This window comes from Python bivittatus, unplaced genomic scaffold (genome assembly GCF_059951505.1).
Source record: "Python bivittatus isolate LINGU-HERP-01145 unplaced genomic scaffold, Pbiv_v1 ctg000020_np1212, whole genome shotgun sequence".
NCBI classification, from domain to species: domain Eukaryota; kingdom Metazoa; phylum Chordata; class Lepidosauria; order Squamata; family Pythonidae; genus Python; species Python bivittatus.
Window position 1 is genome coordinate 5,003,314 of NW_028277030.1, and position 15,727 is coordinate 5,019,040.

Genomic DNA, 15,727 nt, shown 5'->3' on the forward strand with positions numbered 1-15,727 from the left:
ACTTGGCATCATCAAGGTACAATTTGGCTGTTGCAGCTCTTTATCAGAAATCAAACACAATGCTGCCTTAAGGCAATCAAAAAGCAAGGTGTTTACTGCCTAATATAGAAGAGCTATAAAAAATTGACTGTTTGTATTTTAATTTCAGCTTATGAGTTTAAATATAAATGACTTAACTGTGAAAATTCTCTAGAGACATGTAACTTGCTTTAGATAGGCCACAAGAATCATTCCACATTCCAGAATAAATTAGTCTAGAAACAATTACCAGTATTTCCTTAGGATATATTCTAACAGGTGTTTTATGAGTTTTTCTTGTGAGTTTTTTTTTTTCTTTTCTTTTCTTTTTCAGACACTCATGTACCTCATGAGGGAGGTATATGTGACCCCTGTTCCCTTTCTTTAGTCCATATATCCCTCCCTTCAGGATCATGCTGCTGAAATCTGGGGCACAATGAATTTGTTGGAGGGGTCTTAAGTGCTAACATAAACTTACTAAGTCTCTGATAGGCTTAACATACTTTCATTGACACAACTGTTGCACACTATCTGCTAAACACTCCTATAAAAGTGCAGCCACTAGCTGCCAAAAACTTCCTCATTCCTGTTGTAGATAATATTCCTGTAAACCATACTCCACAAAAGATTCAGTCAGGCAAAAAGAATTGTGAAGAGATAGAGTTGAACATAGAAAACTTTTCCCTGCTGAACATACAAAAAAAAGGGGGGGGGGGGTCAAATATCAGAAGCAACACTTTGAAAGGAAGAGGAGTCCTCTACTTTTCACAATTGTGCACAATTTTGAGAATTCTACAATAAGGCTTAGAACTAAGAATGACTTGACCATTGTATTAATTAATTTTTAACAGCAGTTTTAATTTAAAGTATGTCAAAACATCTTTTCTTGCAATAAATGCAAGAGCAACAATCAGAGAGGAGGACGGGGTAATGAAATAAATGCAGAACATACCTTCAGTTTATTTGGCCAGTACTGCAAGTCCCTCCTCTACAGGTGTAGCTGCTTTCTCCTTCATGTTTCCACCCACCTACTGATCCCATCCTAGAAGGTTTATATATAATCTAAAGTGCAGCTACCTCTTCATGCTTTGGCTGTGTTCTGCATCTGAGTAATGCTGTCGAGTCAACTCCAGGTATGTGAGGTTAACTCCAGCTATCTATGAGGATTAGAATTATGGCCTTTGAAATGATTGTCTAGACAGCCAAATGTATTCAGTATTCAGGGTTTCCTAATTTAGGAGCAATTCCTGGAAGTGGGGAAAACTTTTTAAAAGTATTTATTTTGAAATACAAAGCTTCCAATGATTTGCTTTTTCCTCTGCCATTCTACCAGTAGATTCTGCATCCAGGCAGCATAATTTCTGTGTTGCTAGCTTGTACATGTACTTTTCCATCATCTCAGATCATGTCCTCTTCTTCATATTTTCATAGCATATAAAATTGTTGAGATTGAAGGGCAGTATGATTTAAATTTTTCCTGTACTGTACATGGTAGTATATTTTTTTCAGAGATATGCTGCCTAATTTTTGTTCATTGTATATTGCTTTGAGTAGCCTTTAGTGAAGGAACTAATATGCTCTATGCATAAATTCAGAATTATACAGAACTGACTAATGGATGGGAAAAGTGCATAAGTTAATGATCTAGTAAATATGTGCAGAAAAACAATGGTGTGATGTCCTCAGGCAATTAAAATTCTGTTTTGCAACTGCAGGGAGTCCAGTTCATGAGCTCCATTGTAAAGCCTCGGTTGGTTTATTCTTGAGTCCACCAAGTTCCATGAGATAGAATTTGTCTATAGTACAATTTGAGTTGGTACTGATTATACAGAGGCCACTTTATAGTATCGTTATATGTAGAAATATCTTTACAAGTTTAAGATAAAGTCCATTTTATTATTAAAGCCAATGCCAATCTTACAAAGCATTTAGTAATATCTAGGAACATATTTCAGGTTTCCATTTGTCCTATCCATCAAAGTTCTGTTTACTTCCAATCATCAGGATTGGGACTTATCTTTCTTTACTCAGGTTGCTGTTAAATGGGCAGGTGAAGATGTTGGTGCTTAACTGTTCCACAAAACTACAAATCCTAGAACATATGTTAAGGAAGAATCTTCCTGAATCCCTCAAGGTAATATAAATAATTCAAGGTAAGCTATTAAAGTACCTGGTAAGAAGAAAGAAGATCAAACCAAGCTGCATTTAGTCAGTCAGTTATCACTTCTGTATAGCTGCCGATCTCACATAGTGACCCTGGGCGGCGTACATAGTAAGACAAACTACATAAAAACCACAATTTAAATTAAGATAAAAAACAAGATAAAACAAACCTATCATACAACTAGCCAACCGGCTCCGTTCTATCATGGGATCCCCAAGCTTGTTGGCAAAATAATGTTTTGAAGGCCAAAAGGGTTGGGGCCAGCTTCACCTGTTCCACAGGGCAGGGGCTATGGCAAAAAAGGCTTTCCTCCTAGGTCCCGCCTGACAAAACTCCCCTGCTGACAGGATCACAACATGCCTCTACTGCTGGACCTGATAGGACAGGTAGATGTAACTAGGGAGAGGCGATCCCTCAGATAACCTGGTCCCATGCCACGTAGTGATTTAAAGGTCATAAGCAGTACCTTGAATTGGATCACAGGCGAAGGAAGCCTTATTACAGACTGACCTGGAGTTAGTAGCAGCAGCCGAAATCCAGGGCCTCTGTGGGTCTGCTGATCAGGAAATGGGTCTGAGTTCAGGGAGCTGGAATGAGACACCGGTATAAGACACCAGGATTGTGTTCCCTAAGAATGGCCCACCCCCTGGCTCCCACCATATCACCACGCTGTCCTTTTTGCACACCTGGTGATGAAGAAGACAAAATGGCTCCTGCAGGGATCTGGGTCAGCTTCCAGGCACAAGCCCTCTGCTGCCACTAAACCTTGGTTCAGCCACCCCAGCTCATACTCCTCTGATTCCCAAGAACAGGAAGCAAAGCCATCTTCTAAGTCCTAGGAAGCCCTCCACTGAAGAGACCATACAGAGTGCTGCACTAGGCTGCTACCAGTCTTCAGTGTAATCCAGCTAGGCACCATCAGGAAACCAACATCTGTGTGTGACTGCACACCAGTGACCAAACAAATGAGCACCATCACTGCCACATGCAGGGTGATCTCCCAAACTCTGGCTGCCACCACCATCACCACCAAGGCTTCTAGCACTGCTGCCTAGTGTTGCATCTCCCCTACCATCCATCTGGCTGCTGGCCACTTCACCACCACAAAACAGCGAAGCACCAGTAAGCCTCCTCCAGAGTGATCCCTGCATAACTCCCACTGCCAATGGTAATTTGTGGGATGAGGAACATATGCAGCATGTCCCCTTACAGCCAATGGCCCAAAGGGGAATCCGATCCCTGCGGTGCAGCTGATTCAGCCCAGGTTCCAACTCTTGGCAGTCCAGCCAGTCACCAAGGTGCACCAGACAGGTAGGCTACAGAGCCCCCAACAAGCCAACATGTCTCTCACCACCTACAACCTACAAAAAACCATCCACAGGAGCCTGCACCATACAACCTCCAGTCTCTCTGCCATCTTGGGAATTTACATATTTATATTTATGAACCATTATATTTATGAATCATTGGAACTAATTTGAGGGAGAAAAACTATTTTTTTCCAGAAAATGCTGGAAGTTATGTGTGGAAAGGAGAGAGAAAAAAAAGTGGAAAGACACTGGGTTTATTAGGCAGCAGATATCCTTATGCATTAAAGCTATGAGTGCTTAGATTTGGAAGAACTGAAGATTGTTCATCCCCTGCAAGGGTAAAGGTAGGAGGGAAGAACTAAATTCTTCAAGAATTATGGGTTTTCAGTTAAAATGGCTTAAGTCATGGTGAATAGATGCCTATTTATTTTTATTTTGCTTTTAATTAAATGAAACAAAACAAGAATAAACAAGAAAAAAGTAAAAACAAATTATACATAATCCTCAGTTAACAACAGTTATTGGGACCAGAATTTCCACTGCTAAGCGATGGGATCATAAAATGGGATGTCAGGTGACCACATTGTTTAGCAATGGCAATCCCGGCACTCTGTCGTTAAGTAAGGATTGTGGGTTGTTAAAAGACCACCTTGCAACTTCCTGCTGGCATCCAACAAGCAAAGTCAGTGGGGGTGCCAGCAGGAAATTGCAAGTCCTAGTGGCTTGCAAGCAGGTCGGCAGGTGGGTAAGTGGCTTCCGTGGCCCTTTGTGAGACAGCTGCTGGCCATGTGAGGCCTTTTTGCCGAGGCCTCACAAGAAGGCCACATGACCTTCTTGCAAGGCTTTGGGAAGAAGGCCTCACGTGGCCAGCAGCTGCTTTGCAAAAGGCTAGGCTGGGCATGCCTTGTCAGCAGTGGGAGGAGGAAGACGGGAAAGGTCAGTCGGGGGTGGCAGAGGTGATGGAGCAAAGGCAGTAGAGCACAGGATGCCCGGGACGTCAGAGCACAGGTTAGCTGGAGTGGCAGTGGCTGCACAGTGCAGGGCAGCAGGGGCAACACAGGTGGTGGGAGCGGCAGAGTGCAGCGCAGCCAAAAGGGCAGAGATGGGAGGGAGATAGACAGGTGGGGGGAAGTTGAAGCACACCCTGTGGTCATAAATGCAGGTAGACTGCCATGTGCCCAAATTTTGATCACATGACCACGGGGCACTGCAATGGCCATAACTTCAAGATGTAAGTACCATTTGTTCAGCATGGTCGTAACTTCAGTCACTGAACAAATGTTCATTAAGTGAGGACTACCTGTACATAAGGCCTTCTGATACATGTATATATGTATAGATAATTTTATACAACAGCTCAATAAACAGACCATATTTCATAGTAAACATCCCTAAATAAGTCTGTAAGCAATTCATTCATAAGTTGCAAGTAACATCAGGTCTTCACTGAGTAATCCCAGGGGCAGAGCATAAATTTATGTTCCTGATGTTGAAGGACTAGTCTCTTGGGAACAAAAATGGCACGGAGAATCCATTTCTCTTGTCCGGCTGCCAGTTTCCATTTAATAGGTATGTAGTTCAAAAGAATATGGATATCTGAAAATGTTAAACTCCATCTCCAATATTTCTTCCTAGGACATAAAACTTTAGACCATTGCTTTATTGTTCTGATGAAACATTCTTATTACATCTCCAGCATGATGATTTACTTATTCCTTTTCTACGCAAACACAGTAGAGTTCTATAAATGTAATCTATTCTTTGTTGAATAAGCCATAATTTAATCTATTAAAATTGTTGATATCAATGTTAAGACAATTTCCCATTGTTCAGACAAAATGAAGATCTCTATAATTCCTTGTTCCATTCAGTTTTCTTTGTCTTTCAACATTTAATAATAATTTCTAATAATTTAGGTATCTAAAGCTGAAAATGCTGCTAGTCTGAAGATGTCCATAATTGTTGTAGCTGCAAATACTGCCAGTTGGTGAATGCCTTGAGTATATAAAAGAACCCAAAGAAATTGATTTTTAAAAGTGTTTTTGTTTTATAAATCTTTGTAAGCCCATCTTTTTTTTGAAGGTTTATGGAGCAGTGTTGAATATAAACAGAGGAAATCCATTCAAAAAGGAAGTGGTGGTGGATTCATGGCCAGAATTTAAAGCTGTAATTACTCGCCGACAAAAAGAGGTAAAGCAGTACTTGTAATGGTTCTGTACAAAATACACTGAAATGCACAATAAACATTTTGGGCATTAATCTAAAATTTAATACAGACTTCCCTGAGCTGGTGTTCTCCAAAGATATGGGAACTATTAATTTGTAGAGTTATGAAACTCAATGACCTGGCTACTCTTGCTTTCATTTTAATTCTAATCTGTTATTAATTAATTAATTAAATTTATATGCCGCCCATCTTCCCCAGATAACCAATACCAACTATGTTTATTGGTTATCTTAACTATATTTTCAAGGAACCAGACCAATTTCAAAATATAGGTTGTTTCTCTAAATCAAGGGTAGACAACATTTTGGGACTTAATGCAACTCTCGCTGCTGTGTGGGTACAAAGCACTTCATTCAGAATATGGCTATTAATACAAAATGAGCTTTTAGGGAAGAGAGTTGGCAAAACAAATTGGTGAAAAATGTTAGAAGCAAGCAAGAGCTTCAGTGAGCTATGGATTATAGGTTACCCATTCTTCCTCTAAACTATAATTAATTTTAATTGCCATTTCAGATTTAGTTGCAATAATAAGTACAGGTAGTCCTCAACTTACAACCATTTGTTCAGCGACCATCTGAAGTTACGATGGTGGTAAACAAAGGGACTTACAACCGGTCCCCAAAGTTATGGGGTCATGTTATCAAAACTCAGGTGCTTGGCAGCCTGCCTACACTTACGACTGCAAGGGCACTTCAGCTCTCCCACCCACCTATCTCCCCCCAGCATCTATGCCCTTTTGGCCCCCTGCACTCCACAGCCACTGCCATCCTAGCTGATCTTTGCCATCTTCTTGCTGCCCTGGCCCTTCACGAGGTAGCTGCTGCCTGCACAAGGCTTTCTTCCCCCCCCTCAATAATTTTATTAAAGATTATATAAAACAGATAAAACTAACACAAAAACATAATACAAAATTACATTTTTAAAAAAGTAATATTGAGAAAGTGCAGAGAACCCCCCCCCAAAAAGATAAGAAACTTTTCCCTTCATCCCCAGCAACTATATTCAACATCAATAATTTATCACTGTCTCTTAAAATACTACCAAATACATCTTCATTCCATACTTCACCCCATTTTCTATAGGCCCATCTCTAAATCCTAAACCAACAAAAGGTGCAAAAATGAACAGACATAACCAACAACATAAGCATTCAGTCCCTTTTTCCATTTAAACATAATCTCCTAATCGCTCTCTTAATAATCAAAATCTAATCCCAATTAACAATTAAACAATGCAAAAAGATAACCATTAATCATCACCAGAGATAGCAACCTATTATTAATACCAATTAACAATTAAACATTACAGAAAAATAAAAACTGTTAAATATTACCAGAAATAATAATTGCTTATTTATATATAAAAAACAGTAACCTAGATATTACAAACTAATCCATTACACCCAATTGAACATTTCCAAAAAAGAACTAGCCAGTCAAAGTAACCATTAAACATCACCAAAAACAGCAACCTCCATTAACAACTTTTGGTTCTAGTATGGAGTTAAATAGTCCAAGCATTTCTTGAGCCATCTTGTAAAACATTTCCTTTAAAGTAGCCATCTGGCATTCTCTCTAGTGATTAACCTTCAAACCTTTGTTATCTGGTTGAAATATAAACATAATTTTTTTCCCATATGAGAGGATCTTTTTAATTAATTTCAAAGTCTTTCTTTAAATCAATTTCATCCAAATCCTTAGCATTTAAAAACTTTCCAGAAAAACAACACTATAGTCCCTCTTTTGTTATATACTACAAAAAATAAAGCTCTTACAAAGCTGAAAACATGCAGTTTTCTTTCTTTTTAAATGGATTGAAGAGAGACTCACCCAATGAATGCCCAACTTGTGGTTCCAAAGGTTTTTTAATCTTAAAGAAATAGTAAGAAAAACAAAAAACTCCAAGGTGATTAAAAAGATGAGGTTTGGACAAATTTTAAGTCCTTAAAAGGCTACATTAATGGCTCAGAGCATGATGAAATCTGTGACTCCCAGATGATCACAAGTGACTGCAAAAACATCAGTTTTTGCTGTCAACTCACAAAACAACCAGCTGTCCAGAATGCATGAGGTAATCTCAAGATGTCTCTTTTATCCCAAGAGAATTATCAGCAGTCTGGATCCTGCATCCAGCTGCCTTTTTGCCACAATGTCTCTGGCAAAGCACGGGGCATCTGTTCTCCATTCCTCACCAAAAGTGACACAAGGCTTTCTTCCCAAGGTTACACACAGTGATTTCCTTGTGAGACCTGGCAAAGATGGCCTCATGTGGCCAGCAGCTGCCTTGCAAAGGGCCAGGGCAGGTACGCCTTGTCAGCAGTGGGAGCAAGAAGATGGGGGAGGTTAGCTGGGGTGGCAGGGTGCAGGGTGGCAAGGGTGACTGTGGCTGGGACGGGGCTGGGGTGTCTGGGGCTTCCCAGGGTGTGGGGGCTTTGTGCCACACTGCTAGGGTAGGCTGGGGCTGGCCTTTGCGCAGTGCAAAGGGGCTTCCTGGTCCACTGCAGCTTTTTGCTTTTTGGAGCCCCAGAGCCACAACATACCAGGAAGCTCCTTTTTGCCATGTGAAGCCCAGCCCCAATCTAGCCCAGCAGTGTGGCACAAAGGGGCTTCTTAGCATGCCATGATTCTGGGGCTGGAGAAAGCTTGCAGCCCCAGAGCCATGGCCTGCCAAGAAAACTCATGCATAGCCTGCACTGACTCTCCCAGGCCTCCCTCACCCCCTCGTGACACCCCTATGCTCCTTACCTGGGACTCCTGCCTCTTCCCACTTAACCCGTGCATCTTGGGGTTACAGTGGCAACTGGGACTGCCTGGGATTGCTCTCACTAAGCGATGCTGTTACGTGACATTATGCTTTACAACCATATCTCTTAGCCACAGAAATTCCAGCCCGAATTGTGGTTGTAAATTGAAGATTACCCGTAGAACTAAAAGTGGAAGTGAAAGCTTCTGATAATCTCCTGAGGGGGAAGTGTATGAGTTAAAGGATTGTACATATAATGTTAAATCTAGTTTGACCATAAAATTAAATTATTACCATTGCAGATCTCTCAATAGTTCTTCAGGCATTGTTGTTATATCTGTTATACATTCTTCATTTAATGTTGACCATATAGTTTGACAGTTGAACCAACTTATTTATTTAAAGTATTTATATAGCCACCCAACTCAAACAATGGGACTTTGGGCAGGGTACAAAAGAAAAAAGAAAGGAAAATCAAACCAATAATACCAAACATATCATTAAAATGAAATAAACAGTAAATGGTGAGCGTGGCTAAATCTACTATAACTCCTAAAAAAGGAAGACTGCACTCATATTGGCCCAATGGTCCAGAGGAAGAATCAGATCTTAACCACTTTGCTAATGGCCTGCTATTCCCAAGGAACATGGTGGACTTCCCCTCACTGAATGACTTCAAGCAAAGTCTAGATAGATATTTGTTGGAATTGTTTAGATTTGGTCCCTGCACATAGCAGAGGGTTGAACTCAATGGCTAGTGACCCTTTCAGTTCTATTATTTTGTTTAGTTTAGTATATCATGTGAACACAGCCCAGGCAACACCGAGAAAGGATTGCAGTGGCTTTCTTAACCTGTTTCCAGGTTGAAAGTAGTCTTCTGAGGACTCTTGATTCCTGAGCCCAGGAAAATTCCCAACTGGTAGTTTAGCTGCAATTGCCTCTAGGTTCTCATACTGATCTGCAAACCCTCATTTCACTTTTGTGACCCTTAACTATAGCAGCAAACTAGGTGCATATCTGTGCACATAATACTATGAACTGAATTAAGATGTTGCTTTTTTTCACACATAGGCCAAAAGTGATGCCCTAGACTATTTTACTAATGCGTATGCTGTTTTTTACAAAAATCTGCAAGCATACCAGGCATTGTTGGAGAACCCAGAGACTATAAACTGGGAGCAAGTCTTCCAGATACAAGGTAAAGCCTATTCTTTGCTATGAAAAAGAACACATTAATGGTTATCCTGATTTTTTTTAAAAAGATTTTAAAATGAGAGTTTGAAAAGATCTGATGGTGCAGAGTTGAGAATTTCAACAGTGAATCATAAATCATAGATGATGTCAAATTCTTCCTCCAGCCAAATCCCTCATCCCCACCAGTATGGTTAATTATATCATCTATTGTCCCATACAATTGGTTATGGTACAAAATATCTGGAGTTTACCAAGTGGGGAAAACTGCTTCAGATAAAATATATATATAAAAAATGATGGTACAAGTAAACCAGACTCTAAAAGGATGCTGTCTTTTCATCAGTCTTTTGTGATGGGATGTTTCTCCTGAGCTTCCCAAAAAGTTGGTCTGACAAGGTAACTGGAGCAAGTAGGCAGAACCCAACTTTTCATTTTGACTCTCCAGGTGGGGAAGCCATTTTGTTTTCCATATGAACCTTGTCTAGCAAGCAGAGTGATCTGGGTGGATTAGAGCTCCTTAACAGCACCATTTTCTTCTCTAAATTCTCTTGTATAACTTTGAACTCTTTTTTTTTTTTTTTACTTCTAAACAGGAAGAAAGCTTGTGAAGGACAATAACATGCTTTCTTGTCATGGGGAGGGGGAGGTCTTTTCCTTTATTATCCTTGTCTTCCACTGCCACCATTAAAATCTTATTGAGACATTTTTAAATTTCTGAGGCCACAGGAAAGATATAGGATAGCACAGACACTTGGTCAACATAGAAATGAAGGAACAAATTGACTTCTATTAAATAACTTTAAAAATGGGTTTTAAAAGAGCTTCACTTATTTCTACAAATTATCTCTATCCCATCAATACTAGTCCAATGGTCTTTAAATTATTCTTAACCCTACTACCCTGACAGGTATTGCAGGCTGGGATGCTCATTCTTCCTCAGACCTGTCCTTCCACCTGTCCTTCCCAAATCCTTCTCTCCTACTTGCTTCCTGCTGATGGAATATAACCTGGGAGGAGATGCCCAGTGTTGCTATCCTTTGAGTGGCAGTTCCAGCATCCCAATCATCACAGAGACTTAGTACTCTGAAGAATTTTCTTCTTTTTTCTCTCTTTCCTCTCATTCTTTCAACTCAGCAAGAGCTATAACAAGATAAAGTGGCTGAGATTTGATACAGCAGTCCTGGTACTTCATTACTGCTCCATGCCCAGCCCTAGAAGAAGGAGAAGCAGAAAGTACCTTATCCAGTGTGCCCCCATGAGTGTCCTTTCCAGCTACCAACAGACCCTTCTGGGTGCCTCTTTATACCATAGGCCAAGGAAGAAATACATGGGGCTTCCTCTCAAATTCTGGCACTATGGATAAACTGATATCCAGTGGCACTTGAAAGCAGAGAATATGAGGCCCATAGAGCTTGGAGAAACCTTGTTGTGAAGCAGAAGGAATATAATGCTCAAGTGGCAATGAGTACTGCTCTTTATAATAATCCCTCTGAAATTAATTATGTATCCCAACTCCCAGAAGTATTCAGTGGGAAGTAGCCTGTGTCATAGGTTCTTCCAGGGATGATACAACACATGTATACAAGGTAACCCTCAAACTTGGTGTGATTTGTTACTTTTAAGCAATTAAGCAATGATAAAAGAAAAGTGAACAACAAGTTTGTGCTTATTTTTATCAACAGATTTCTTTTTGTATTAATACAGTAGTTTTCTTATTTTTGCTTTCAGTGACTATTGCTTCTATCCTTATCTGATACTCAACTTTGAGTACAAATAATAAAAAGGAGAGGCAGGAGTGTCCCTCTGTCCCTTTCTGGAGTTCAGTCCTTTTCTCTGGTACAATTCCCTTTGTAAAGAACAAGCTTAAGCACCTTTCTGTTCTTATTTATATACTTCATTGACATCAAAGGCATCTTCTGTTTTGGACTGGTTGAACTAGCATCCTTCTAGGAAAGCTTTTCAGAGTGGTAAAGCTCAAGTGGTAAGGTTAGCCATCTAGCAAGTGAGCCCTCCCCACAAGTATCTATACAATTGGTTGAAGTATTTTGTTCCTTTCAATGAACATCACTGCATGAGCCTTTAGTTTTGCTTTCAGAGTTGGCAGTTGCAATTCAGGGATTTCTTTGATTTGAACTTGCCCTTAGGCAGTTGTATTCGTTGGGCAATGCCATGCACCCTCAAGACTAACAGGTTCATTATCATCAAAAAAGAGTTTCCTCAGAAACTCCACCTTCCACCCCCTAACATCTGGAATATTTGTGGGTAGGCCTTAATATCACATACTTTTTTTCCCTCCCTTCTCCAGTGATTAGCCAAGCTATGGGATATGATGTTATCCTACCTATTTCTGATGAGCTATTCTTCCTTCCATCTGAATTTTAAAGAATTCAGTCTACTTTCTTTAAGACCTGATTACCTTATGTTCTCTTTTGTACATCCAGTTGTCTTTCGCATATCTGAAAGTTACTGGTAGTGGATAAGTGCATGTAATGGGAAAAAATGGATGGAAGCAATCCAACTGGATGGCTTTCCACAGCAGTTTCCTTATTTAGTTGGAGAGTCCATCTCCAGGACAAATATCCTAGAGATCATGCAATTATTTGAAATAGATATTGACAGAACTTCAATCAGTTTAGCACAAATCCACTTTCAATATGGCAAGAATCAACTGATAATTATATGCCAAGAGTGTTTAATCCTTGCAGGGTCTCCCAGGGGTAAAGGTAATTGCAGCTGCCCCGCTAAAGTAAACAGGCACCTATATTGGGCAGACCGATATAGGAAGATGCTGGAGGTTGGAGGTGCAGATTGGAAGAGCTCAGTCTACATACCAATACCAAGAAAAGAGACTTAACAGAGTGTGCAAATTGTCATTAATGTCAAATGCTAGCAAAATAATGCTCAGGATCATCCATCATAGATTAGTGCCCTAGGTGGAAAGGAAGATGTCAGATGTTCAAGCTAGCTTTAGAAAAGGCCAAGGAGCAGACATTATTGCTTCTCCATGCTGGATACTTAAGAAAATCGAAGAATGCCAAAAATAAGTCAGTATGTGCTTTATTGATTATAGAAAGGCCTTTGGTTGTGTTGATCATGTCAAGCTGTGGAATGTGCTTAGAAAAAAGGGAATCCTAGAACATCTAATTGTCATCATGCAGAACCTATACACCGATTAGGAAGTCACGGTATGATCAGAATATGGTGAAACAGACTGGCTCCAGGTTGGCAAAGGAATGAGAAAGACTGTATACTTTCCCCTTATTTATTTAACCTATATACAGAATATATAATGAGGGAGGGTGGATTGGAAGAAGATGAGTGTGGTTTTAAAACTGAAGAAAGAAATATCAATAACTTGACTATGCTGATGACACTACTCTGATAGCTGAAAATGCAAATGATCTTCAAGCCCTAGTAATGAAAGTCAAGGAGCACAGTGGAAAAAAATGGGACTAAGATTACATATAAAGAAGACCAAGCTCATGACAACAGGTATAGCAACCAGCCTTAGAATTGACAGTGAAGATATTGAAATGATGGATAGCTTCTGCCTTTTAGGATCAACAATAAAAGAACCAGCAATCAAGGAATATGTTGCAGACTAGCACTTGGTAGAGTAGCAATGAATGCCTTGGAAAAGACATTGAGATGCCAGTACATGTCTACAAAGATTAGAATCATGCAAGCAATGTTTTCTGTGTAGCACCCTATGGAAGCAAAAATTGGAGTTTGAAGAAGCAGGTTACAAAGAGTATTGACACTTTTGAACTTTGATGTTGAAGAAGATTTTTGAAAATATCATGGACAGGCAAGAAAAACACAAACAGATTATTGAACAAATCAGTTCAGAGATCTCACTTGAGGTACAAATTACCAGACTCAATTTATCATATTTTAAACACATTATGCGAAGACCTACCTCTCTTAAGAAGTCTATAATGCTGGGAAAAGTAGAAGGAAAGAGAAAAAGAGGATAACCAGCAGCAAGTAAATGAACTTGATTACAGTGGTGATTGGAACACCTGAAGCACTAGATCAGGGACAGATTGTCATGGAAAAATCTATGTGGTCGCTAAGAATTGACACTGACTTGATGACACATAATTAATAAAATGTTCTTATGTGTGACCGTTTTGCTGAATTTCTTTCAGTTTTGTGTTAGGTGCCCCTAAGATGTTTCTGGCAAATAAGAATGAATTTATCATTTGAATAATCCAGCAAGGGATACCAATTTGACCGTAGATACATTTGGTTTCATAATTTTGCCTAAAATTTCAAATTGTTTTATTTTGTTTTTTTTCACTTCAAAATAGTTTCCAGACATGTCTAAAAATTGTGACATTTGTAGTTTTATAAATCATTAATAGTTATGGTTAGATTTAGAGATAGTGCTTTGTATACATATTATACTTACAATATGATTTTTTTTCCCCTGAACATAGGTTTACAGGATGGCTTATACAAAACTTCCAAGATTGTTGCTGGTTCCAAGTATGTAAATGTGAAGCTGTCTTCTTTCCAAATGGTAATCCACCCAGATCCAGATGCACTTCCAGATGTTCAACTTCCGTATGTCTAACCATATTATTACAATTTTCTATAGAAATGCTGCTCTTCAGTAAATGTCAAAGTAACTTTTTAATTTATGAGAGTGAATATAAAAGTTTCAGTTTAATCAAGCAGTCTGATGCTTCCTGCCCCTATTACTCTAGTGAGTTCTGAAATTCCCAGGAGAATTTTTAAGTTTAATAAAGTTGCTCTGAAAGTTGTATTTATCTGTTTGGGGGAGAGAGGAGGGGAGGCTCCAGAATTGAACCCCACCCCCTGCATTTGCCACACTGAGCAAATTATGTCTTAAAAGTGCTACTTTTGGGGTACTTCTTTGTGAATCTAAAAAGATTCAATCCCCCCTTGTGTTCCTATATTCATTTATCCTACATTTCTTGAGTAAATGTTAAACAGAGAAATCTCTCTTAGGCTAGTCCCTGCACCGAACCTGACTTCCCTTGATGTGTCTCATGCAAGTCTGCTGAATAGCACCTGGTCCCGAGGAGGCAGCGACCAATGCCAGAAGTACCTCATCAACCTCATTTGCTGTTTCCCCAGCATCTGTGTCTTGGATGAACATGGGTACCCCATCTCCTGGGGTCTGACAGACCAATTTGCTACTATGATCCATGGCTATACATTGCCCAAGCATCGTAGGAAAGGGTTCAACCGTCTCATTGCAACAAATCTAGCTAAGATGTTACATAGCAAGGGGTTTCCGGCTCAGGGAAATGTTCTGGAGGATAATTTACCATCCATAACACTGCTGAAAAGCATGAATGCCAGATTCTTGCCTTGTCAGTTTGTCAGACTTATCCACACCCCTTACTGTCTTTTAGCTAAACCTGAGTTATAAATGAGTGAACTTGGTGGATTTTTAAAAAATATATAATGGTTGGAAAATGTAGTTACCTAATTTGGGGAATCGAACCTTGTAGTTGATGTTATACACATAACATAAAATCTGAACATTTTATGATAAATTTAGTCATAACCTTGAAGTCCATTTATGAACTGGTAATGCTTCTCCACATTAAAGTTAATGCAACTCTTAGAGGAGCAGCAACTTTTTTTCGAGCCTAGACAGAGGCCTGATAAGAGATCAGAAGAGCTTTAACAAATAATAGGGTGGTGATGTCCTCATGCTAGTTGGAAGCACTTATTGGCAATCGTTTTCACAGAATGCACAGGCTTATTAAATTCACCAACTCAAATCATTCAATTTTTCCATACTATAGCCTCCCAAACCCTTTGAATCTTGTATGTTCTTTGTTACATATTCTTTGAATTTATATATGTTAATAAACTCTTTAACTGAAAAGGACTGTTGTGTGAAAGATTACTGGGTAAACTGAACAATGCCCAAGGTCCCTTTGTGTCAATTTGAATGAATGCCATGCAGAAAAGTCCTTCTGGAGCTGGGGATTTAGATAGTTCCAAGTGAAGGTATCGGTATACTGCACTAGGTTCCAAGATATATCAGATCAAGACTATCTCCCATATTGTGCTAATGAGACTAAACTG

The 15,727-nt window shown here is 39.5% G+C and overlaps 1 protein-coding gene across 1 annotated transcript; it reads left to right on the forward strand.

Annotated features, from left to right (window-relative positions):
• Window positions 1–696: 696 nt before the first annotated feature.
• Window positions 697–15,514, forward strand: GLYATL3 (glycine-N-acyltransferase like 3). The gene is made up of 5 exons (XM_007433840.4): window positions 697–2,152; window positions 5,575–5,682; window positions 9,533–9,659; window positions 14,098–14,224; window positions 14,633–15,514. The coding sequence occupies exons 1-5, from the start codon at window positions 2,075–2,077 to the stop codon at window positions 15,057–15,059; spliced, it is 867 nt and encodes a 288-aa protein (XP_007433902.1). The 5' UTR covers window positions 697–2,074; the 3' UTR covers window positions 15,060–15,514.
• The last annotated feature ends 213 nt before the right edge of the window (window positions 15,515–15,727 follow it).

Excerpts from the sequence above, each read along its gene's own strand:
- GLYATL3 (XM_007433840.4), top strand. The coding sequence starts at position 2,075 with ATGTTGGTGCTTAACTGTTCCACAAAACTACAAATCCTAGAACATATG. Across the intron at positions 2,153-5,574 it reads ATCTTCCTGAATCCCTCAAG|GTTTATGGAGCAGTGTTGAA; the intron begins GTAATATAAATA and ends TTTTTTTTGAAG. Across the intron at positions 5,683-9,532 it reads TTACTCGCCGACAAAAAGAG|GCCAAAAGTGATGCCCTAGA; the intron begins GTAAAGCAGTAC and ends TTTCACACATAG.